The sequence below is a fragment of the Heteronotia binoei genome, chromosome 17 (genome assembly GCF_032191835.1).
Source record: "Heteronotia binoei isolate CCM8104 ecotype False Entrance Well chromosome 17, APGP_CSIRO_Hbin_v1, whole genome shotgun sequence".
Taxonomy (NCBI): Eukaryota; Metazoa; Chordata; class Lepidosauria; order Squamata; family Gekkonidae; genus Heteronotia; species Heteronotia binoei.
Window position 1 is genome coordinate 2,129,603 of NC_083239.1, and position 23,835 is coordinate 2,153,437.

Genomic DNA, 23,835 nt, shown 5'->3' on the forward strand with positions numbered 1-23,835 from the left:
CAGATGCTGAAGCTGAAGCTCAAATCCTTTGGCCACCAAATGAGAAGGGAGCACTCCCTGGAGAAGACCCTGATGCTGGGAAAGACAGAAGGCAAAAGAAGAAGGGGACGGCAAAAGATGAGATGGCTGGACAGCGTTACTGATGTAACAAACACGAATTTGAACAGACTTTGGAGGATGGTGGAAGACAGGAGGGCCTGGCGTGACTTTGTCCATGGGGTCACAAAGAGTCAGACTCGACTTTGCGACTGGACAACAAATGTTATTATGTTACTTGGTATTTTATTTTCTTTATTGTATTTGTGTATTAGAAATGCCAATACTGAATCATTACACGTTTTTTATCGATGGTACCTGCTTTGAGCCTGGACACAGTAAAGCAAGATACAAATCTACTAAATCAAATCGAAAAGATAACCAAGCATTTTTATAGACAGTGAGGATGACAATACTTACATTAGCAGCACCCAGAAGGATCAGTGTTGGCCCAAGACCAATTGTATAGATTGACCGGAGCATTACGGAAACCAGAAAAGGACGAATGCCCACTGGCTTAGTGAAGAAGAACAGCAGGGATGTACACACAGCCACTGCTATCCAGAGGAGAATGGAAAACATTGGGGAAAGCGTGCCTAGAAAGAGAAAGTAAGGAAAATGAAAGAACAACCACACAGAGGCCCATTGAACCCAGTGTTCCTATTCCCCTACCCCAGCATGCTTTTCAAGTCCCCCCCCCCCCATACATACACGGTGCCCTGGAAGTCCAGAATGCAGAAAAACTTATAGGTCTCCTTCTGAGAATTTTATATAATTTTAATTATTCGCTGTGCTGTTTTTAACTTGCATGTTGTTTTAATGTATGTTGTACATCGTTCAGAGCCTGCCATGAGCCAGGATGGGGTGGTTAATCAGATTTAATAAATAATAATACTAATATGAAGATTGGTATATGTTCCAGCAAGTTATATATAAATGCCCCAAAGATCAAGGTTTTTCTGGGATTTAAGATCACTGCAGATGGTGACTGTAGCCATGAAATTAAAAGACGTTTGCTCCTTGGGAGGACAGCTATGGCGAACCTGGGCAGTATAATAATAAGTAGAGACATCACCCTGCCAACAAAAGTCCATATAGTCAAAGTGATGGTATTCCCAGTAGTAATGTATGGCTGTGAGAGCTGGACCATAAGGAAGGCCGAGCGCAGAAGAATAGATGCTTTTGAGCTGTGGTGCTGGAGAAGAATCTTGAGAGTCCCTTGGACTGCAAGAAGACTACAAGAAGATCAAATCAGTCAGTCCTAAGGGAAATCAATCCAGACTGTTCCCTGGAAGGTCAGATGCTAAAGCTGAAGCTCAAATACTTTGGCCACCAAATGAGAAGGGAGCCCTCCTGGAGAAGACCCTGATGCTGGGAAAGACAGAAGGCAAAAGAAGAAGGGGATGGTAAAAGATGAGATGGCTGGACAGTGTTACTGATGTAACAAACATGAATTTGAGCAGACTTCGGAGGATGGAGGAAGACAGGAGGGCCTGGTGTGACTTTGTCCATGGAGTCGCAAAGAGTCGGACTTGATTGTGCGACTGAACAACAACAACAAGAAGATGGCCATCTGACAGCAACGCTCCCTTCTGTGAATTAAAATTCCACCAATTCGGCAAAGAAGAGGACTCTAACGTTCTCAATTCTCTCAATTATTTTTTCTTCTTGTTGTCCCTCAAACACCTTGAGCAGCTTAATCTGCCGGATCATTTTTAAAAAATCAACACGTGTCTTAAAGACATTATACCTGGGTGCAGGAATAAAGCCCAGGCCAAGACCCAAGACCTCATTCTCTAACCTCGAGATATTAAGCCAAAATACCCTAAAATTAGGCTTGGGGAATTAGTTTGGTGGGCAACAAGGCTTTCAGCGAGACCAAGGATCTGTGTATACAGAAGATTTCTCCTTTGGAAGTCACCCAATAACGAGATGTTGTCTAATAATCAAGGGATTTTATTATTAAATAAAGACAACCATACAAGGGTGTAAAATCATACAACACACATACAGGCCTAGAAAAAACAGCATGAAAATGTACCGGGGTAAACACCGGGATGGGCAAACAGGGTGATAATTACCTATCGTAGTCTTTGAGGAAGGCACCAATGGCGACGAACAAGGAAGATGGGGGAAGGACCCTCAACTGATCAGGTATCGGGGTTTATCTAAACAGCGGGGTAGGGGTACTGTCAGACGCACACCTGTGGGATGTTGGGTCAGAGGTTATAAGGTCTACCTTGAGTCCTTAGGGGGTAGGAAGTCCTGGGGCTTATGACACGGGGTCAGGTGGGACATGATGCTGCATCACATGATGTATTACCTCAGAAAAAGGGGAGGCTCCAAAGTGACAGTTTGGGCAAGGCATGGGCGAGTCATGGGTGGAGTGGGTTAAAACAAACTATACAAACTTATCTAAAGTGACAATAGAGGGCTGAATTGATATCTAAGGTGACACCCAATTTACACTATAGCTCTGGCTCTGGATTAAGGCTGATCTTCCTCTTCTTACTCTTCTGGCTGGCACCATCCTTTGTCTAAGGTTCCGTTTGACAAAAACTCGGGCAGTCCGGCAGGATACACGCCTAAGATAAGCGTGATGACCTTATGCAGATGTCTGAAGCAGCTGTTGGGATACGTGAAGCTCTCGTTTCTCCGTCATGGAGCCTGGTTGTGCAGGAAAATGGTCGCTGGTGATGTTAGCTTTAGAACATGGCTTTCTTGGAAAAGGGCTGGAAACCGCTTGACTGGACAGCTCATGGCGGCGTGACTTCTTCCACTGCAACAGCCAAGATTGTGCATGCAGCTGGGAGCTTGTCTTCACTTCTAGCTAACACCCATTCAGAGATAGAGAGCGCTGCTGTAAAGCTGTAAAGCTGAGGTTTTTAGTATCCACATAAGTCTCTCAGAAAATGGCGGGTGGAACCCACATCTTAGAGCAGATGTGTGTGAGTTGATACTCCAGGCACCCTGGCAACCAAACCAGTGATCATGATGTCCATATATAAGTGAAAATAGGGGACTCTCGCTCACAGAGAGTGGCTGGGCAGATAGATTAATCACTATGTTCTTCGGTAGTTCCTCCTCCCTACTCCTCTGCCGAATTATTAGAGGCTCCCGAAAATTGTCCTGCGCCACCATTTCTATTAGCTTGAAAACCATTAGAACCAGTACCTCTACCTCTCTTCCTAGTGATCTTCTGGTAAGTATCGCTCCCTCCATCAGTTTCCTTTCCAGAGGCAGAACCAGAAGACTCGTCCTCCGAATATGTTTGTTGTTGGTCTGACCAAGAATTTTTTTTCTTCTGTAGTAGATTTGTATTAGACCACCAGGTGTAAATCTTTCCCTGCGTATAGTCCCTTAGTCTCTATTATACTTCTTAATCTTTACCTCTTTAATACCTTTCTCAAATTCCTTTAGCTCACCTCCCATTTCCTTCACCTTCCTGTCAAAGACCTCAATGGAACAAGTCTCCTTCAGAGATTTTTCAAACAACTCAACTTCCTCCTTGACTTTACCGCATTCTTCCGCATTTTGTGGAGAGCCAGTTTGGTGTAGTGGTTAAGTGTGTGGACTCTTATCTGGGAGAACCGGGTTTGATTCCCCACTCCTCCACTTGCAACTGCTGGAATGGCCTTGGGTCAGCCATAGCTCTGGCAGAGGTTGTCCTTGAAAGGGCAGCTGCTGTGAGAGCCCTCTCCAGCCCCACCCACCTCACAGGGTGTCTGTTGAGGGGGAGGAAGGGAAAGGAGATTGTGAGCCGATCTGAGATTCTTCGGAGTGGAGGGCGGGATATAAATCCAATATCTTCATCTACCTCACAGGGTGTCTGCTGTGGGGGAGGAAGGTAAAGGAGATTGTGAGCTGCTCTGAAACTCTTCGGAGTGGAGGGCGGGATATAAATCCAATATCTTCATCTTCTTCTTCTTCCCTGGAACATTCTGTGATTAATAACATAAGATCTAGTGTACATTTGTTAAGCATGGCAGCCCAGCGAGATTTAAACGCTTCATCATCCCCGAACATAGCAGGGGGCTTGTTAACTCTCAGCCCTCGTGGTATCTTATCGTTCTTACAGTATTCTGTCAAAGAGGAAGCGTGCGACAAAAACGTAATGCCTTTCTTCTTTAAAAACTGGAGTTGTCCCCAATCTATATAGGCTCTACAGTCCAGCAACTTGGTCAGAAGCTTTCATTAACTTCAAAGTGGAACAGCCTTAGTCACTTGTTACATTTTGAAGTTCCAAACCTGAGTGATTGGGAGTTGAAATTCCAGCTGGATTTACTGATGAATCCCTTGATGTTGACGAACAATCCTCAATCGCTTTATTATTTTGTTGTCGCCTCACTAAATAGCCATAAATCCTTCTCATATTTCTCAGTCATCATGCGGTCGAGACACACACACACACACACAGAGCTTCCCTCTCCCCAAATTTGCAGTGCTCCTCATCTGAAGAAGCCTGCCACCACCACCATTGCTGAGTGGCTCTTACCTCTTCCCTTTGCAGAGCAGCTCTTGCTTTGAGGGAGCAACAGAAGCTGTGGGAATCCAGAAATCGGAAGGTAAAAATGGCACTGGTGGCCTGGTTGACTGCCTCGTTGGAGATTCTCCACCAGGCAGTGCCAGCAAGAGGCAGCACAGGCTCCACCCCCACTGAGCTAAGGCACAGCTGGGGAGCTGGCCAAGTAGTGCCCTGCCATGGCCACAGAGGCCTTGGCACAGGAGAGGAGCTGGCCAGGAGTGTGGCCAAGTAGCTTTGGCTCAGGCCTGCCAGGGCTGCAATCCAAGCCATACTTGCCTGGGATCCAGTGCACGGAGCAACGGCCAGAGTGCACTGCTGCCAGGGGAGAAAGGCTTCCATCAGAGAGGCTGCAGTTGATCTTCTCTCTCCCACCCAACCCTGCCACAGCCTCTCCCTGAGCTTGTAGCCTGTGCCTCACTTTTGGCAAGAGCAAGACATCCCCTGTCCTTTCAGGCTGCTTGCCGACAGCTGCTACCAGGCATTCCCTCATTTAAATCTGATTTAATTTTATTTTAATATGTTTGTAACATCACAAGTGATGTCATACTCTCCTGGTGCCCCTCATGAACATTTGACATTTTTTGAGAATTCTGTTTCCACAAATAAGTTCCAGAACTCTGTTCTGGAACATTCCCCCAGAATAAAAGCCCTCTCTGTGTGTGCTATAAGTGGCCCTCGTCAAGACTCCAAGTGCTTCAATAAAAGAGGCTCTTTGTAGTTCAAATAAGCATTGTAATGGAAAGCATCATGGTATACTTCAGATATGGATCAGTGTGGAAACTGATCTGGGCAAATCATAGCAAAGATCCCTCCCTCCCTGGGGAGGGACGGTGGCTCAGTGGCAGAGCATCTGCTTGGGAAGCAGGCGGTCCCAGGTTCAATCCCCGGCATCTCCAACTAAAAGGGGTCCAGGCAAGTAGGTGTGAAAAACCTCCACTGGAGACCCTGGAGAGCCGCTGCCAGTCTGAGAAGACGATACTGACTTTGATGGACCAAGGGTCTGATTCAGTATAAGGCAGCTTCATATGTTCATGTCTTTGGGGAGGGACGGTGGCTAAGTGGTAGAGCATCTGCTCGGGAAGCAGAAGGTCCCAGGTTCAATCCCTGGCATCTCAAAAAAAAAAAAAAAGGGTCCAGGCAAACAGATGTGAAAAACCTCAGCTTGAGACCCTGGAGAGCCGCTGCCAGTCTGAGAAGACAATACTGACTTCGATGGACCCAGGAGGGTCTGATTAAGTAGAAGGCAGCTTCATATGTTCATATAGGCTGTTAGTGGCAGTTAATAGCCTGCCACACGCAAGGCATGAAGGCATTTCAAACTACAAAGGTTACAGGTTACATCAACAATACTACATAGCACTGATGGAATAGATAATAACATCCAGAGCTGGGGGAGTTGGCTTTGGTTCCCACCTTAAGGAGGCACAGGTCCTTAGGTTTCATTTCTCGCCTCTGCAGTCTAAGCCCACATTCCACAAGAGATACAAAACACAGCTAAGCAATAAACAAGAGTCACTGCAACAGGAGGATCATAAACTATGGGGCTTGACAGCCATCTTGAGATGGTTTGGAGAGGCTTCCTTTTTATTATGTGTGGGCAAATTTATGTACAGTGTCTTAGTATGTACAGAGAAGAACTGACCATGCTTTTTAATGGCTTTGGCTAGCCTGCTTATGGCTTTGCTGATGATTTAAAGCAGGTATGTCCAACAGGTAGATCGTGATCTACCAGTAGATCGCGGAGGGGTCAGAGGTAGATCACCAGCCCCACTTGGTCTCATGGTTTGCTGGACAGGTGTTTGGGTTTTTTTGATGATTGTTCGTTTTGGTGGTATTTGATTATTGGTGCCAGTATGATGAATTCTTATTTTTACTTTTAGAATTGCATGTGTGGTTTTGGCATCATCCAGAGGTCTTCAGTTCCTGTTGATCTTTAATACTTTGGGACAGTGACAGTTTTGGACCAGATTCAGCCAGTGTTAATTTAGCACCCCAGCCACCCCAGTATAACGAAGATGAGTGTTCCAAAGAAGAGAAAAACCTGCCACTTTCACGATGAATGCAAAATGGACTACTTCATCATGGTGAAAGACAAGTGTTGTTGTCTACTTTGTAACACTGCTGTATCCTTGCCCAAAAAAGGTTAATCTGGAGCGTCATTATAAGGCTCTGCATAGCAATAAGTTTGATGCTGATTTTCCACCCAAAAGTGAAATTCATAAACTGAAGCTCAAAGAACTTAAATCTAAATTGGCTGCCAGCAACAGTTGATGGCGAAGCGAAGGTCACATTCGGTCAATGCAACCATGGCATCCTTCAAGGTCAGCAAGCTGATCACAAAGAAATGCAGACCTTTCAATGAAGGAGAATTTGTAAAAGATTGTTTTCTTGAAGCAGCAGACAATCTTTTTGAAGGATTTAAGAATAAGAAAGAGATCATAGCTGCTGTTCAAGATGTACACTTGTCAAGAAACACCGTCGTGCGGCGAAGAGAAAAGATGTGTGGAGACACAACTGAACAATTGTTGGAGGATGTTTCAGTTTGTGTTGCTTTCTCACTCCAACTGGATGAATCTACAGACATAAGAGACATAGCCCAATTACTAGTCTTTATCCGGATGGTTTTTGAAGACTTCAGTATTAAAGAAGAACTACTTGAAAGGATTTCTTTAAAAGGGAGAACTACCGGTCAGGAAATATTCAGCTCTTTCCATTCTTTTGTGACAAAGTGTAATCTTCCATTGCATAAACTTGTTTCCATCACTACTGATGGAGCAAGAGCAATAACAGGTGAGGTTAGACAGCATGACGGCTTTCCAGATTTCCTTTCTTACCACTGCATCATTCACCAGCAAGTTTTGGCAAGCAAGAGACTCAATACAAAGACTGTCATGGACATCACTTTCAAAATTGTAAATTCAGTTCATGGAAGATCATTTCAAAGACGGCTTTTCAATCTTACTCTTGATGAAGGGGCAGCGGAAATCATTTTGCACAGATGTAAGGTGGCTAAGTAAGCACAAATTTCTGCAAAGATTTCGTGATTTGCTGAATGAAATAAGAAGGTTTTTGAAGGAGAGGGGAAATGACAAAGCAGAGTTGGAAGATGAGGAGTGGTTATGTGATCTGGCATTTCTCGCTGACTTTACAGGCGAACTAAGTGATATGAACATTGAACTACAAGATAAAAACAAATGCATTGGCGAGATGATTACAGTTTCATCCTACAAGAGCAAATTTGAGCTAATGATGACTGACCTTGCAAACAACACTTTTGATCATTTTCCTAATATGCAGGACTATCTGGGACAATATCCAAATTTTCTTTTTCAGAATGAGAAGTATGTGACAGAAATCTGCTCTGTTATCCAGAAATTTGAAAAAAGATTCTGTGACTTCCAAAGAATTGAATAAGTTGTGGAGTACTTGTCATTCGAAGCAGATATGGACATTAAGGAAACTGCAGCTGCTATCAGTAAAAATTCCTCATTGAACAAGGCATCTCTTGAAAACGAAATAGTAACCCTTAAAAATGACATTTTGCTCAAGACCCGTGCTGAGCAAGAATTGTTTTGGAAGCTAGTGCCTAGAGACAAATTTCCCAACTTGAGAAGATGCAGTGAAGCTGTATACTCCTGTTTTGGTTCAACTTATTTGTGTGAATTTGCGTTTTCCCATCTGAAAATGACAAAGAGTGCACAGCGTTCCAACATGATAGATGAACATCTCCAGGATTCCCTGAGACGGCCCCTCACGCACTATTCACCCAACTTCAAAAAGCTGGTGGATGAAATGCAGGCTCAGACGTCTCACTAATTAGCAAGAGCGAAGTTTTAAAGATTGCACAAGATCAGCCTGGATCAATACTTGACCTACATTTAACACAAATTACTCAATAAAAGTTAAAGAAAGTTATTAAGACAGTTAAAAAAAGTTATAACAATAAAAATTTAAGAAAAACTGTTTGCAGTTCTTTCTGAATCGTCATCTCTCTGTTTTGTTCTTGCTTATTTTGCTTACCAGTAAATGACAGAAGGTGCATTGTAAAAGGGGGGGGGGGAGGGTGGAACCCAACTTTGGTGGGTTAAAATCTAATTCGAAACTAATTTGAAACTAAATTTTCATGGTGGTAGATCACCAGCACTTTTGTACAGAAAAAATAGATTACGACCTTTTCGAAGTTGGACATGCCTGATTTAAAGTCACTGATATGGCAATGGGTTTTATAATTTTCTACTCTAACCCTTTAAATTATCACTACTCTGCTGCAAATGTAGATCAGTAATTCTCCCATTTTGCTTATGAGAAACAAGGATGAGCGTTAGTGGTTTCCCAAGACCTGTGAGCATATGGCAAAACATGGATAGGAACCCGTATCTTTAACATGTATATTTTTAGCTCACCCTTCTCTTAGAAAAGCAGGGGAGCATATGTTATTTCATTTTATCCTGGCAAGAATCCTGTGAGTCAGGGTCTGAAAAGTAGTGACCTGCCAAAGGTCACTCAGAAAGCATTGACTGAATAGTGATTTGAATTTTCTGTATTCATAAATTCAGGCCCAATGCTCTCGCCACTGCAGTGTCTTGTAAGAGACCAAGTTGCCTTTCAGAGCAGCAATGATTCTGATTTTTATGAAGTGGAACTATATGATGCATGAAGACACAGTTGTATAGTATTTATTTTGAGTTTTAGAAATTTAAAAATGAAACCACTTACCTTCGTCTCCATCATCTCCAAAGGGGTAGAAAAGTGCTACAGCTAGATTAATAAAAACTGCCAGATTGAAAGAAATACTTCCCCAGAGGGAAATGTGTCGGGAGAACCAAAAGAGTGCTGGGTTATCTACAAAGGAAAGGAAGAACAGCAATAGGTTAAGAAGACATCCAAAATTAAGTTCACCAAAAAGTGATGGCTTTGTTTGGGGGGGGGGGCGACAATGAGCATGATGCCTTCAGAAATATCTACCCTAAATAGTTAGTAAACCACTAAAATCCTCTGAGGATCTGTATGAGTTTGTGCATTGCATGAAAAGACAGGAGTTATTGGTTCCATTTAAAGCCATCAGTCTTGAAAAAGGCAACGAAACATGGTACACTGGTCAAACTGGATGGGCATTTTGTGAATGGACCTTTAGATTTCCTCACACATCATTGGAATGATTGAGGACTGTATTTTGAAAATGAATTTGGCTTTCAAGCCTTCAGTGTGAGGAAACATAATCAGATCATGTGGGATCATTAAGAAGTGCCTGTGTGATAATTTAGTGAATGAGTCCTTGCCAAAAACTCTTTTGCATATTAATTGCGCCTGCAAGAATATTTATACCATACCAAACCTTTAATGGCATAACAGTTGCAAATAAAAATACACAGAATATAAAAATTTAAACATTGGAGATAAAATCAAAAAGAAACCAAGATTACAAATGCATTCATACATGATCAGATTTAAATTTAAGGATGTCAGCCAAAAATTTTGCCACAGTCTCGCTAACCTCCCACTCAGTCTCGTTCAATAAATAATGACAGGGTGGCAGAATAGACAGATCTGGGGAGAAGGAAAGCTTGCAAAATACATCTTTACGGAGATTATGATAAAAGGAACAGTCAAGCAATATATGCTGAATTGAGTCGGGAATCTTCGCTCCACAGGAACAGAGTTTGTCGCCTAAAGGGACTCGATGATACCTCCCTTGTAAAACTTTGGAGGGAAACGCATTTAGTCTAGCCAAAATAAATGCCCTGCGATGACATGGAATGGTTAAGTCTGATAGATAATGGGGCATTTCGCCGCAGAAAGCATTCAGACCTAAGGAAGCTGGGGAGCAAATATAAGGGTCTGTTGGCTGTAGTTTCTTTTCCTCCAACTCCCACAGTCTCAATTTAAAACATCTGAAGATATATGACTCATCATATGACTCATTTAAGGAATATTTATTTAATGAGTCTTTGCCATGGACTCCTTTGGAATGTTCATTGAAGCTCTTAGGAGTCCTTTGTGTGGACTCTTTTGAACATTTGGAGTAATCCCTTACAATTATTGTAATAAATGTATATTTAGATTAGCTATAAATTTTCTACAGCGTATTCCTCATTGATGGATACCATCATTCAGAAAATAAAAAAAAAACAGAGCAGTAGGCATAGAAAAGGAACTTGAAAAATTGTATAAAGGATAAAAAAAAACTAGAAGAGAAAAGATTTTTGGATGGCTAAGTATCAACTCAGTGTGGTTGATAAGGGGCTGTAGAAACAAAGAGTTGCTCTTTTCAGTTTGTTTACAAATCCGCACACACAAAAACAAGGCTCCAGAAGGTCGCTACCGCAGCACAGCTCAGCCCTACAAGCTCGGCCAGCAAGATGGGCTCTAGGAGGCTGCTGCCACAGCACGGCTCAGCCCCGCATGCCTGGCCAGCAAGCCGGGCTTCAGGAGGGCACCGTCGCAGCATGGCTCAGCCCTGCATGCCCAGCCAGCAAGCCAGGCTCCAGCTCAGCTCTGCTACACATGACTGCCTTCTTCTGCCAGAACCCTAGCCAACCCAGGTGGAGCTGCCTAGCTTGCACACACACAAAAAAGCACTGCAAATACAAGATAAAGCACATCAGTTTTCCCCCACACCAGGGTGACAAAGGGCACTGTAAGCAGGCTTTCACCCAATCCTCACATGCCACTAAATGAGGGTATGGCAAGGAATGAGGAAGTTCTCCAGATGCAGAATGGACTGTATGCACTTCTTCAGACTGCAAGGGATAAATTAGTTTTAATGCATCCTGACATATACAAAAGAATGTGTTTGGGAGGAGAAGCTAACAGGACACAAGTTGGAACTGTTGGAATTCTGAGTATTTATACTGCATGTCTAGGCAATGTCTAAGTTCAGTCATTATAGGGTTAAATATGCTTACCAGTTTATATTGTTTAGCTGACTCAGGAAGGGATATCTGGCTCACTGCCAATGAGATGAGAGCTGATGGAATGTTAAGCAGAAGGTTGAAAAACGAGAGTTAAAGAAGAGCAGTTGGCAGTTTTTGGATCTGGGGAGAGCTGACTGACTGCGGGGTGACATGATAGAGGTTGACAAGATAATGCATGGGATGGAGAAGGTAGAGAAAGAAGTACTTTTCTCCCTTTCTCACAACACAAGAACTCGTGGGCATTCGATGAAATTGCTGAGCAGAAAGGTTAAAACGGATAAAAGGAAGTACTTCTTCACCCAAAGGGTGATTAACATGTGGAATTCACTGCCACAGGAGGTGGTGGCGGCCACAAGTATAGCCACCTTCAAGAGGGGTTTAGATAAAAATATGGAGCACAGGTCCATCAGTGGCTATTAGCCACAGTGTATGTGTGTATATAAAATTTTTGGCCACTGTGTGACACAGAGTGTTGGACTTGATGGGCCGTTGGCCTGATCCAACATGGCTTCTCTTATGTTCTTATGAGTACCAAGTTTGTTAGTGATAGAGTAAGGATATAGTCTATAGTGTTATTATTTTCATCCCAGTGTCCCTATCCCTTCAGAAATAAAATATATACTTTTCAATACTAAAGATCTTTCAATTTCTTTTTGTGATCCAGTGGTCCATTGAACTGTCTGGGAAAATTTAAAGAATTTCCTCCACAAAATCTCCCAACAGGAACCTCTCTGGCTTTCTAATGCACTAACTTTCAAAATGCATACTACTGTTTTTAATATGCTCACCTCCCTCTGTAGGGCTTCCATTCCACTCTACCACAATATTCTACAGCAGGGGTGGCCAACGGTAGCTCTCCAGAAATTTTCTGCCTACAACTCCCATCAGCCCCAGCCAGCATGGCCAATGGCTGGGGCTGATGGGAGTTGTAGGCAAAAACATCTGGAGAGCTACCGTTGGCCACCCCTGTTCTGCAGCATGTGAAGACCAGGCCTGCCCTTGTGAGCTTTAAGGCCAGACTATTAAGGCCCCATTCTCCAAAGAGAGCTGTGAATAGAGCTGTTACAGATGCAATAAGAGCATTTAAGCAGACTAAAAGCATTTTCGCACTGACCTTAATCGGGAGCGACGTCCCTCTTCACTGTGCAGCGTCTGTGCGGATTTCGCACTAATTGCTCCGCAGAACCCGGAAGAGCCACAAAGTCCCGCGGCTTTTGCGTCGCAAATATAAACTGGTTTTTGGCCAGTTTACATTTGCGATGCAAAAGCCGCGGGACTTTGCGGCTCTTCCAGGTTCTGCGGAGCAATTAGTGCGAAATCCGCGCAGACACTGCGCGGTGAAGAGGAACGTCGCTCCTGAGTAAGGTCAGTGCGAAAACGCCCTAAGTTTCTAAATTCAACTTACTCCTGATTTTCTTCTGCCATTTCATTTCATTATGCAGGTCCTCTGTTTGCAGGAAAAAGTCATTCACTTTGCTTCCTTGGTCGTCTCTCTCAGTAGTATTGAATACCCGATACTTGGATTCGTGAGTAAGGAATTCACAGATGTTCGGCACAGGGAAGACAATTTGTTCCATATTTCTATCGTGACGGACAATCTGCAAATACACATTTATCACTCAAAAGCAGACAAGATTTGAATATAAACTTACCTATAGAAGAGAAGGAGAAAAGTGTCAAGCAAGACGAAAGAGATAGTTAAATTAAAGGTTAAAGGTTATTTGAACATATGAAGCTGCCTTATACTGAATCAGACCTTTGGTCCATCAAAGTCAGTATTGTTTTCTCAGACTGGCAGCGGCTCTCCAGGGTCTCCAGCTGAGGTTTTTCACACCTGCTTGCCTGGACCCTTTTTTGGAGATGCCAGGGACTGAACCTGGGACCTTCTGCTTCCCAAGCAGATGCTCTACCACTGAGCCACCGTCCCTTTTTTTATATACAAAGAAAGAAAAAGAGCAAAGACATGCTAGGCCCCTTGCAACGACAGGAAAGTGCATTGTAACAGGTGATGAACTGCTCTATTCCAACTTTTCCTCAGTCTTCTCTTCTGAGGGAAACAGTGCTCAACATGGCAAAAACAGAACATACGACGAGGGAAGAAAGTTGCAGCCTAAGGGTAGTACATGAACACCTAGTTTCTTTAAATGAATGTAAGTCCTTGGGGCCAGATGAACTGCATCCAAGGGTACTAAAAGAATTTGTGGATGTAATTTCTGAGCCTCTATTCATTATTTTTGAGTATTTTTGGAGAAGAGGTGTCAGAAGATCGGAGGCAGGCAAATATTGTCCGCATCTTCAAGAATACTAGGAAGAACTTCCTGATGGTTAGAGCAGTTCCTCAGTGGAACAGGCTTCCTCAGGAGGTAGTAGGTTTTCCTTCCTTGGTGATTTTTAAACAGAGGCTAGATGGCCATCTGACAGCAATGCTGATCCTGTGAACTTAGGGGGGAGGTATTTGTGAAGTTCCTGCTTTGTACAGGGGGGGTTGACTAGATGACCCTGGGGGTTCCTTCCAACTCTGTGATCCTATGATTCTATAATTCTGCATTTTATGCTAACTGTGTAGAGGTTTTTTTCCCCCTTCTGCATGTCCTACTGCAATCACACCCATTAGGCAACACTTCTGTCCAATGTTTTGACTTTGTTGGTGGCTGGGCCCTGCGGAACCTTGATCAGTTCCGCAGGGCCTGCAAGACCGCCCTTTTTAAGCTTGCACACCTGGACTGCTAAGAAGATCGGCAATTAAGGATCCGCCAATGCGGTTTGAAGACCTATACCGCTGAATAATTGTACTTACTAGATTGTTTTAATGCTGTTAAGTTAGTGTTTACTGTTTTATATTGTTAAATTTAAAGGCTTTTTAACCAGTGTATGTTTTTATAAAATGTTGTTAGCCGCCCTGAGCCTGCCGAGGTGGGGAGGGCGGGATAGAAATAAAAAGGAGGGAGAAGGAGAGGACGCCGTCGAGAGGCTAGAGGTAGCGGCGACGGCGAGAAGAACTGCGGGACTGGGCGAGGTACCGAGGCGGGACGACGGCCCTGGTTTTCTTCCCCCCCCTTCCCTCCCTCCCTCCTTCCATCGTCAGGACTGAAGGTCTCCGGGCCTATTGGGTGGCGTGCTGACCCTCATGTGAGATCAGCGCCCAAGACTCGGACCAAGTCATCTGCACTTTATAAGACACTACCGCACTTTCAATGAAGACCATTGTACTCCAAAGGCCCTGCACTTTACAAGACACTACTGCACTTTAAATTAAGATCATTGCACTCCTTCGTCACCAGCACCTTAAAAACATCTGGATTGAAACAGCAGCACTTTAGCCAAAAGACTATTAAGATCATTGCACTTTATTGCCCCCGGCACTTTAGCTGGTACAAACTGTCCCTTCCTACCTACTGGATCCTATCTCCCAAATTATTAAGATTGATGTAATTTATTGGTTATTTAAACTGTTAAGACTGGATTGATTAGTGGTTATTTAAAATTGGTTATTGACTAGCTAATTTAATGGAATTATTTATGGCAAATTAATTGGAGAGAAGGAGAAAATAACTGTAGAGTTTAATTAAGAAGCCAATTGGAATTATAAAGTATTATTGTTAGCTGGTGAATTGGATTGGTGGGGTGGGGGTAGATTAAATAACTATTAGATTAAGTAACCATTAGATATTAGTGGGTATTTATTGATAGGCCAATCGGAGGTGGGACGGCTGAGAAGAGACAAATCTGAACATCTGTCTGTGGAGGGTTGGTGGCACCAGTGAGAGATGATTGGCCTGGGGATTCCGGTACTCCTGGGGAGGGGAAGGTATGACGGTGGGAACAGGCAGAAATGGAGGGGAAGGAGATCGAGACAAGATAGTGCTCGACCACCTTCCAGCCTGTGTCCCATCCCGATGGTGACAGGTAGCGGGGCAAGGCGAAATTACTCGCCTCCGTCACTGGTGTTATGTAATGCCAGGTCCATTAATAATAAGACCTCCATCCTCCGGGAATTCCTGCTTGAGCAGGATATGGACCTGGCATGCGTGACCGAGACCTGGGTTCGCGATGGAGAGACCGTAGCTCTCTCCCAGATGGCGCCCCCGGGATACTCGGTCTTTCACCAGTCGCGGACTAGCGGGCGGGGGGGAGGGGTGGCCCTGTTCATTCGAGAGGCTTACTCCTTCCGGGCCCTCCCGACTCCGGAGATCAAGGGCATTGAGTGTGCCGGCCTGGCGTGGGATGTTGGGGAGGGGTTGGCGATCTGGCTGGTGTACCGACCGCCTAACGCACCGGCCAGCGCCTTATTATCACTGATGGAGGCCGCAGCAGGATGGGCATTGGAGCACCCGAGGCTTCTGATCCTGGGTGACTTCAATGTTCATGCCGATGACGTGACCTCCAATCAGGCGATGGACCTAGTGTCTTCCATGGCGACACTAGGACTCTCCCAAATAGTTACGACACCCACTCACCAGGCCGGTCACATGTTAGACTTGATCTTCGCGTCGGGAGTTTTAGTGAACGATCTTGCTTCTATAGCAGTGCCATGGTCGGATCACTATGCCCTCAAGGCTCGTGTGGACGTCCCACCCCAACCCCGTTTGGGCGGCGAGCTTATTTTAGCTCGCCCGCGGAGCCTGATGGACCCGGAACGGTTCCTGACGGCCCTGCGGGATCCCTGGCCCCCTGGCGATTCCCTCGATGACCTGGTGGAGTCTTGGAATAATAGGCTCACCGGGGCCATCGATGAGATCGCGCCTAGGCGTCCTCTGCGCCCTCGTTCAAGGCCGACACCCTGGTATAACCAGGGGTTGCGGCAGTTGAAACGAGGACTCAGACGACTAGAGAGGCAATGGCGGCGTACCCGAGATGAAGCGACTCGAACATCTTATAGAGAGGTTATGAAGTCCTATGAGGTGGCAGTCAAGGCCGCAAAGAAAACTTACTTTGCGGCAGAGATTGCGTCCGCAACTTCGCGCCCGGCACAACTGTTCAATACAATTCGGACTCTTACAACGCTGCCACAGGGCAGACCAAATTTTAATGAATTGGAAATTGGCTGTGAGGCTTTTGCGAATTTTTTTGCGGATAAAATCGCATCGCTCCGTTCCGACTTCCCTGCCACATTAGATACAGTTAGCGAACCTGAGGCTCCGTGCCTGTCTTCGGACTGTGTCCTGGACGGCTTCGGCGCGCTCAGCCTGGAAGAAGTTGACAGGATCCTCCTATCTGCACGCCCAACAACTTGTAAATTGGACCCATGCCCCTCCTGGCTTATTAAGACCTGCCAGAGGGAGCTAAGATATCCTATACGGGATATCATAAATAGATCCCTATTGGAGGGACATTTTCCATCGGCGCTCAAAGAGGCGGTGGTCCGTCCCCTTTTGAAGAAAACAACGTTAGATCCGACCGAATTGGCACACTACCGGCCGGTATCGAATTTGCCCTTTTTGGGCAAACTTATAGAGAGGGCAGCGGCGTTGCAGCTACAGAGCTTCCTGGAGGACGCTTCTGTCCTTGACCCCTACCAGTCTGGTTTTCGCCCGGGCCACGGGACGGAGGCGGTGCTGGTCGCCCTGGTGGATGACCTTCGGCGACATCTGGATCAAGGCGGCTCGGCGGTGCTGATGTTGTTGGACCTATCGGCAGCGTTCGATATGGTCGACCATCGGCTCCTGGCGTGCCGCCTTGCCGACGCAGGGATTCAGGGGTTGGCCTTGCAATGGCTTTCCTCTTTCCTTGACGGTCGGGGACAAAGGGTGGCGATTGGGGAGGAACTGTCCCGGAGACACACGCTTGAGTGTGGGGTGCCTCAAGGGGCAGTGCTTTCCCCGATGTTATTTAACATCTATATGCGCCCCCTTGCCCAGATGGCCCGAGGGTATGGGCTGGGTTGCCATCAATATGCTGATGACACCCAGCTCTATCTGCTTATGGACGGCCGGCCCGCCTGCGCCCCAGAAAATCTGGACCGGGCGTTACAGGCAGTGGCTAGGTGGCTTAGGCTGAGTGGGCTGAAGCTGAACCCGGCGAAGACAGAGGTCCTTTGCTTAGGTCGCTGCGGCCCGGGAAGGGAACTCCCCCTGCCAGTTTTTGACGGCGCTCCATTAACAGCGTCGGGCAGGGTTAAGAGCCTGGGGGTGCTGTTGGAGCCTTCATTGACGATGGAGGCTCAGATAGCAGCCACTGCCAAGTCCGCTTTTTTTCATCTTAGGCGGGCGAGGCAGTTGGCCCCCTTCCTGGAACGTGACGACCTGGCAACAGTGATTCATGCTACGGTCACCTCGAGGCTGGACTACTGTAATGCCCTCTACATGGGGCTACCCCTGTGCCGAACCCGGAAACTGCAGTTGGTGCAGAACGCTGCTGCCCGGCTGTTATTAGGGCTCCCAAGATGGGAGCACATTCGACCGGGGCTCCAGGGTCTGCACTGGCTGCCAGTAATATTCCGAGTCCGGTACAAGGTGTTGGTTATGACCTTTAAAGCCCTATATGGCCTAGGACCTGCCTACCTTAGGGACCGTCTCTTCCCACATGTTCCCCAGAGAGTACTACGTTCAGGTTCACAAAACCTGTTGGTAGTCCCCGGGCCAAAGGAGGCCCGCCTAAAATCCACCAGGGATCGGGCCTACTCAATAACGGCACCTTATTGGTGGAACCAGCTGCCGGAGGAGGTGCGGGCCCTGCGGGATCTAGGGCAATTCCGCAGGGCCTGTAAGACAGTCCTCTTCCGGCAGGCCTATGATATTAACTGACAATGTAAAATATCCTGGATGAAAAAATGTATCTATAGGCCGCCGGTTTTTATTCTATCTTGTTTTTACTAAATTATGGTTTAATGGTATTTTAATTGTTTAAACTGAAATTGTTTTAATTACTGTGTTGTAAGCCGCCCTGAGACACCTAGGTGAGAAGGGCGGGGTATAAATCTTAATATAAATAAATATAAATAAATAAACATAGTGTGCTGTGTCCCAATCTCTCATAAGTTATCAGGAAGAGGTGACTGATACAATATTAAGTATATGGGCACAAAGAATCAATACTTTTTAAAGAAGATGAAAAGGTATTTGTATGTAGCAGGAAAAATGTGGGTTCTAGATCAAATCCAGTCTGAATTCTCCCTAGAAGCTAAAATGATGAAACTGACACTATTGTACTTTGGTCACATTATGAGAAGACACTGAAAAAGACAATAATCCTAGGAAAAGTTGAAGGCAGCCGGAAAAGAGGAAGACCCAACATGAGTTGGAATGAGTCGATCAAGGAAGCCACGGCTCTCGGCTTGCAAAAGCTGAGTAGGGCTGTTAATAATAGAAAATGTTGAAGGTCAGTAATTCATAGGCTCACCATGAATTTGAAGTGGGCTGACAGAGCTTCACTCAGACACACACATAGCAGAGAGCACAGTGGTTTGATAAAGAACTGTTTTCTATTCTGCTGGCAATCCTTTACCTCAATCTGGGCTGTGTGATTGGCATAGTACTTCAAGGCTTCCTCTCCTTCTTCTGAATCAGACCCAGGCTTCAACATCTGCTGCAACGTTTTATTGTGACGAGACAACTAGAAGGAGAAAGGAAGAAAACTATTTGATTCATTCCCTCCCATCGAGTTTTCACATCACCCTGCTTCTACTCAACACATGCATACACCAGGCTCCACACCATAAGGCCTATTTCCATTCAAAACACCCAGTTCATAGCACCCCAATAAGCCATTATTCAGCCAGTCTGTGGGCAGCACAGGAATGTGATGTGGAGTGGAAGGGTCTTCATGTAATGTCAGCAGAAAAATCCATATGGCGTGTCATCCCTATTTAGGGTTTTCACCAAGCAATATATATATATATATATATATATATATATATATATATATATATATATATATATTAGAAGAAGATATTGGATTTATATCCCGCCCTCCACTCCGAAGAGTCTCAGAGCGGCTCACAATCTCCTTTACCTTCCTCCCCCACAACAGACACCCTGTGAGGTAGATGAAGATATTGGATTTATATCCCGCCCTCCACTCCGAAGAGTCTCAGAGCGGCTCACAATCTCCTTTACCTTCCTTACATATATATACAGAAGACTATAAATTCCATATTAACACAGACAGGGTACAAAAAGGGGACCTGTGTGCAGTAGTGGACTGGGCAGGGTGTCAGCTTGCCCGATGGCAAGTGGGCCCTCTTAACCATTAGACAATATGTTAAAAATGTTAATGACCTTTTAGTAGCTTGAAAATATAACAGAAGTCCCAGTATTATTACTGAAATGCAACTAAAATTTACATTGTATTTAGGGTTGCCAGCCTCCAGGTGGGACCTGGGGATCTCCCGTGTTTACAAGTGATCTCCAGCTCCCCTGGAGAAAAGGCAATCTGTAGTTACATTTTGTATCTACTGTATACTTAGGGTTGCCAATCCCCAGGTGGGGGCAGGTGATCCCCCGGTTTGGAGGCCCTCCCCCCGCTTCAGGGTAGTCAGAAAGTGGGGGGAAAGGAAGGAAATGTCTGCTGGGAACTCTGTTGTTCCCTATGGAGATTTATTCCCATAGAAAATCATGGATAATCGATCTGCAGGTATCTGGGGCTCTGGGGGGGCTGTGTTTTGGGGTAGAGGCACCAAATTTTCAGTATAGCATCTAGTGCCTCTCCCCAAAATACCCCCCCCCCCAAGTTTCAAAAAGATTGGACCAGGGGGAGGGTAGGTAGTGCTCCAGGCGGCTGCCTACCTGTCCTATCCAGATGTGTCAGATGGTGGAGAACCATGACACAAGGAGGTCCCAACTCTCAGGGTGCCTTGATCATGAACTCCCTTCCAGTGGCCTTAAGCATACTTTCCAGCAAAACGTCCAGTTCTAAGTTATTAGCCGACATACTCCTAGCATAAGAAAATAGCATACCTGATGTGCTAAGATATATATATTATGTCCAACATCTTTTGGTGAAATACCATCATCTCCACTCTCTTCCTCATGGCCACTCTCCAGACCCTGATTGTATGCATTCTTCATTACATCTACCTTTAAAACAAACAGTATCCGATAATGCATTATGAGCTATACACAGGCTAACTCTACATAGTCAGATCATCCTGGGGCAGGAGGCCACTGAGCACACAAAATCAATTTTCCAAATAAAAATAACCGTATAAATATGGTTTTTGTTTTTTTTAAAAAAAATCTATCTGAAAATTCAGAAACATAACCAGCAAATTATTATTAGCAAAATCAAGCAGTAAATGGGGAAAAAAAAGAAGACAGTACAATTCCTCTTTTCTAAGTCACTCATAAAGTAGAAGAAGAAGAAGATATTGGATTTATATCCCGCCCTCCACTCCGAAGAGTCTCAGAGCAGCTCACAATCTCCTTTACCTTCCTCCCCCACAACAGACACCCTGTGAGGTAGATGAAGATATTGGATTTATATCCCACCCTCCACTCTGAAGAGTCTCAGAGCGGCTCACAATCTCCTTTACCTTCCTCCCCCACAACAGACACCCTGTGAGGTAGATGGAGATATTGGATTTATATCCCGCCCTCCACTCCGAAGAGTCTCAGAGCAGCTCACAATCTCCTTTACCTTCCTCCCCCACAACAGACACCCTGTGAGGTAGATGGAGATATTGGATTTATATCCCGCCCTCCACTCCGAAGAGTCTCAGAGCGGCTCACAATCTCCTTTACCTTCCTCCCCCACAAAAGACACTCTGTGAGGTAGATGAAGATATTGGATTTATATCCCGCCCTCCACTCCGAAGAGTCTCAGAGCGGCTCACAATCTCCTTTCCCTTCCTCCCCCACAACAGACACCCTGTGAGGTGGGTGGGGCTGGAGAGGGCTCTCACAACAGCTGCCCTTTCAAGGACAACCTCTACCAGAGCTATGGCTGACTCAAGGCAAGTGGAGGAGTGGGGAATCAAACCGGGTTCTCCTAGATAAGAGTCCACGCACTTAACCACTACACCAAACTGGCTCTCCTAGGTGTTAAAGTAAGTAAGGGCATCAAACAACTTGCTTCAAGGTATATAAATAATTTGTAAAAGTCAAGTAAACTTCCTTTCCCTAAGTAATGATACTGTTTAGCCAAGATATTTATTTGGTCTTTCCTTGAAAGAATCAAATAACATGTTTTAGAAGATGATGCTATGAGCTGAAACATGACAAAGAGAGAGTTTGGGTGGGATGAATGTGCACCAAATTCTGTTTTGGGTTCCGTTAACACACAGCAACTCATTTTCAACAAGCAGAAAAGAGTTCTGTGGCAGTGTCTAGGAGTAAGTTGCAAGGGATGGACAGGCCCAGGGCCAGGATTTCTGGAGCCCTAGGCCTCCAGCCCCCCTCCCCCTGTGGTGGCAAGGGCAAAGGCGAGTGTGGCGGCAGTAGGCACCAAGGCACTCAGCATTTCTGAGTGAACCCACCGCCATGCCATACCTGCTCAGCCTTCCCAGGTCTGTGCTTCCACCAGATGCACCAGATGCTGGTTGGTGAGTCCCGGGGGAGGCTGAGCAGGGCTGCAGTGCACACATTGCTGTGCTGACTCAGCTCAGCCTTCCCTGCATCTGTGCGTCCAGCATCTGGTGCTTCCAAGCACAGACCTGGGGAAGGCTGAGCAGGGTTGGCATAGCAGCGGATGCACTTGGAGGTGCTCACAGCCTGGCTCTGAACGCCTGCAAGTGCACCCACTGCTGAGCCACCCCTGGCGCCCCTTCCCTGCGAGGTGGGCAGCAAGGAGGTGGCACTGGGGGTGGTAGGGCATTCACAGGGAGAGGGTAGGTAGTGCCCCAAGCGGCTGCCTACCTGTCCTATTCAGGTGTGTCAGCCCTGGGGATGGAGAACCATGACACAAGGAGGTCCCAACTCTCAGGGTGCCTTGGTCATGAGCTCCCTCCAGCAGCCTTAAGCAGGCCTCTCTCAGCCTCAGGACTGGTTCCCCATACACACAATAGCAAAAATAGTAACAACTTCACAAAACTGTTATGAGGATGACAACTAACTGTTCTATGTGGAAGAGAAATGTCCAAATAGGATTACTGTTGTTTTTGTGGGTGTCCATTTCTCTCTCTTTTTCTACGCTCCATTTATTGTATTCTGTGATGGCATCAAGGGCCAGCAATAGGGTTGCCAATCCCCAGGTGGGGGCAGGGGATTCCCCGGTTTGGAGGCCCTCCCCCCGCTTCAGGGTCGTCAGAAAGCGGGGGAGGGGAGGGAAATGTCTGCTGGGAACTTTATAATTTCCTATGGAGATTTATTCCCATAGAAAATCATGGAGAATTGATCCGCGGGTATCTGGGGCTCTGGGGGGGGCTGTTGTTTGGGGTAGAGGCACCAAATTTTCAGTATAGCATCTAGTGCCTCTCCCCAAAATACCCCCCAAGTTTCAAAAAGATTGTACCAGGGGGTCCAATTCTATGAGCTCCAAAAGAAGGTGCCCCTATCCTTCATGATTTCCTATGGAAGGAAGGCATTGAAAAGGTGTGCCGTCCCTTTAAATGTGATGGCCATGTCGGAGCGGGAGTAGCAGAGTGAGGGAGATGACTTGCCCGACACAGGGCTTCAGGAAAGAAAATCAGGCAGACACGTGCAACTAGTGCCAAAAGGTGTATTAACATATATACACAACAAGTGCTCTCTTGTGCAGTCTATACAATATCACCTCCACGGACAAAGTGCTTCGCCTAACCACCATCTCACAGGGAGAGACCTGTGTGATGCACACACAGATCATATATAGTCCAAGCAGCCAATCCTGGCCGTGCTGACTCAGCAGATTGCATCACTTGGCTTCTGCCGGCTCAAGCCGGTCTGCTGATCAGGTCACTGTGACCTAGCCTGGCAGCTAGATCACCAGCTGTCATACTGTGGCTGTCAGACTGGGTTTATGTAGATTCTTGCTCCAACACACCTCCTAATCTATTTAAACCCAGTGCACCAAAACACTTCACACAGTTTACATACATGTCCACCAGCAACATTACAGTTCATATTTACGTAGCTCGGAACCCTTTCCGGAATTCGTTCAGGAACTCATCATGATTGTAAAACACATCATCGTGTTCCTGTTCAGCCAGCTCTTTCAGACGCTTGGCTTCAGCCTCCTTCTCCCTTGCCTCGCACTCTGCCACCCAGGCTTTCCATTTCTTAGCCTTTTCTTTTAACATTTCCTCAAATCCGGGTGGGTCTGGATTGACAGTCAGAGTGACATAGGGACACTTGTACCTAGCGGGACGTTGGCCTTTGGTGGACCTGGCAGACACCCGTGGCCCTGTGTTTGGACCAGCTTTGTCTTCTTCGGGTTGCTCTGTTCCCACCTCCTGGGCTGGTTGCTCTGCCCCTGTAATTGGGTGTTGAACCTCCTGACTCTCACACT

General features: G+C 45.9%; 1 protein-coding gene across 1 annotated transcript in view; it reads right to left on the minus strand.

Annotated features, from left to right (window-relative positions):
• The window catches only part of ITPR2 (inositol 1,4,5-trisphosphate receptor type 2), a 320,928-nt gene that overhangs the window by 55,337 nt on the left and 241,756 nt on the right, over nt 1-23,835 (minus strand). Inside the window, exons 45-49 of the mRNA XM_060257486.1 lie at nt 20,370-20,489; nt 18,919-19,026; nt 12,881-13,073; nt 9,278-9,403; nt 457-632 (exon numbers count right to left, since the gene is read on the minus strand). Of these exons, the coding sequence (XP_060113469.1) occupies nt 457-632; nt 9,278-9,403; nt 12,881-13,073; nt 18,919-19,026; nt 20,370-20,489 (723 nt within the window). The remainder of the gene's footprint in view (nt 1-456; nt 633-9,277; nt 9,404-12,880; nt 13,074-18,918; nt 19,027-20,369; nt 20,490-23,835) is intronic.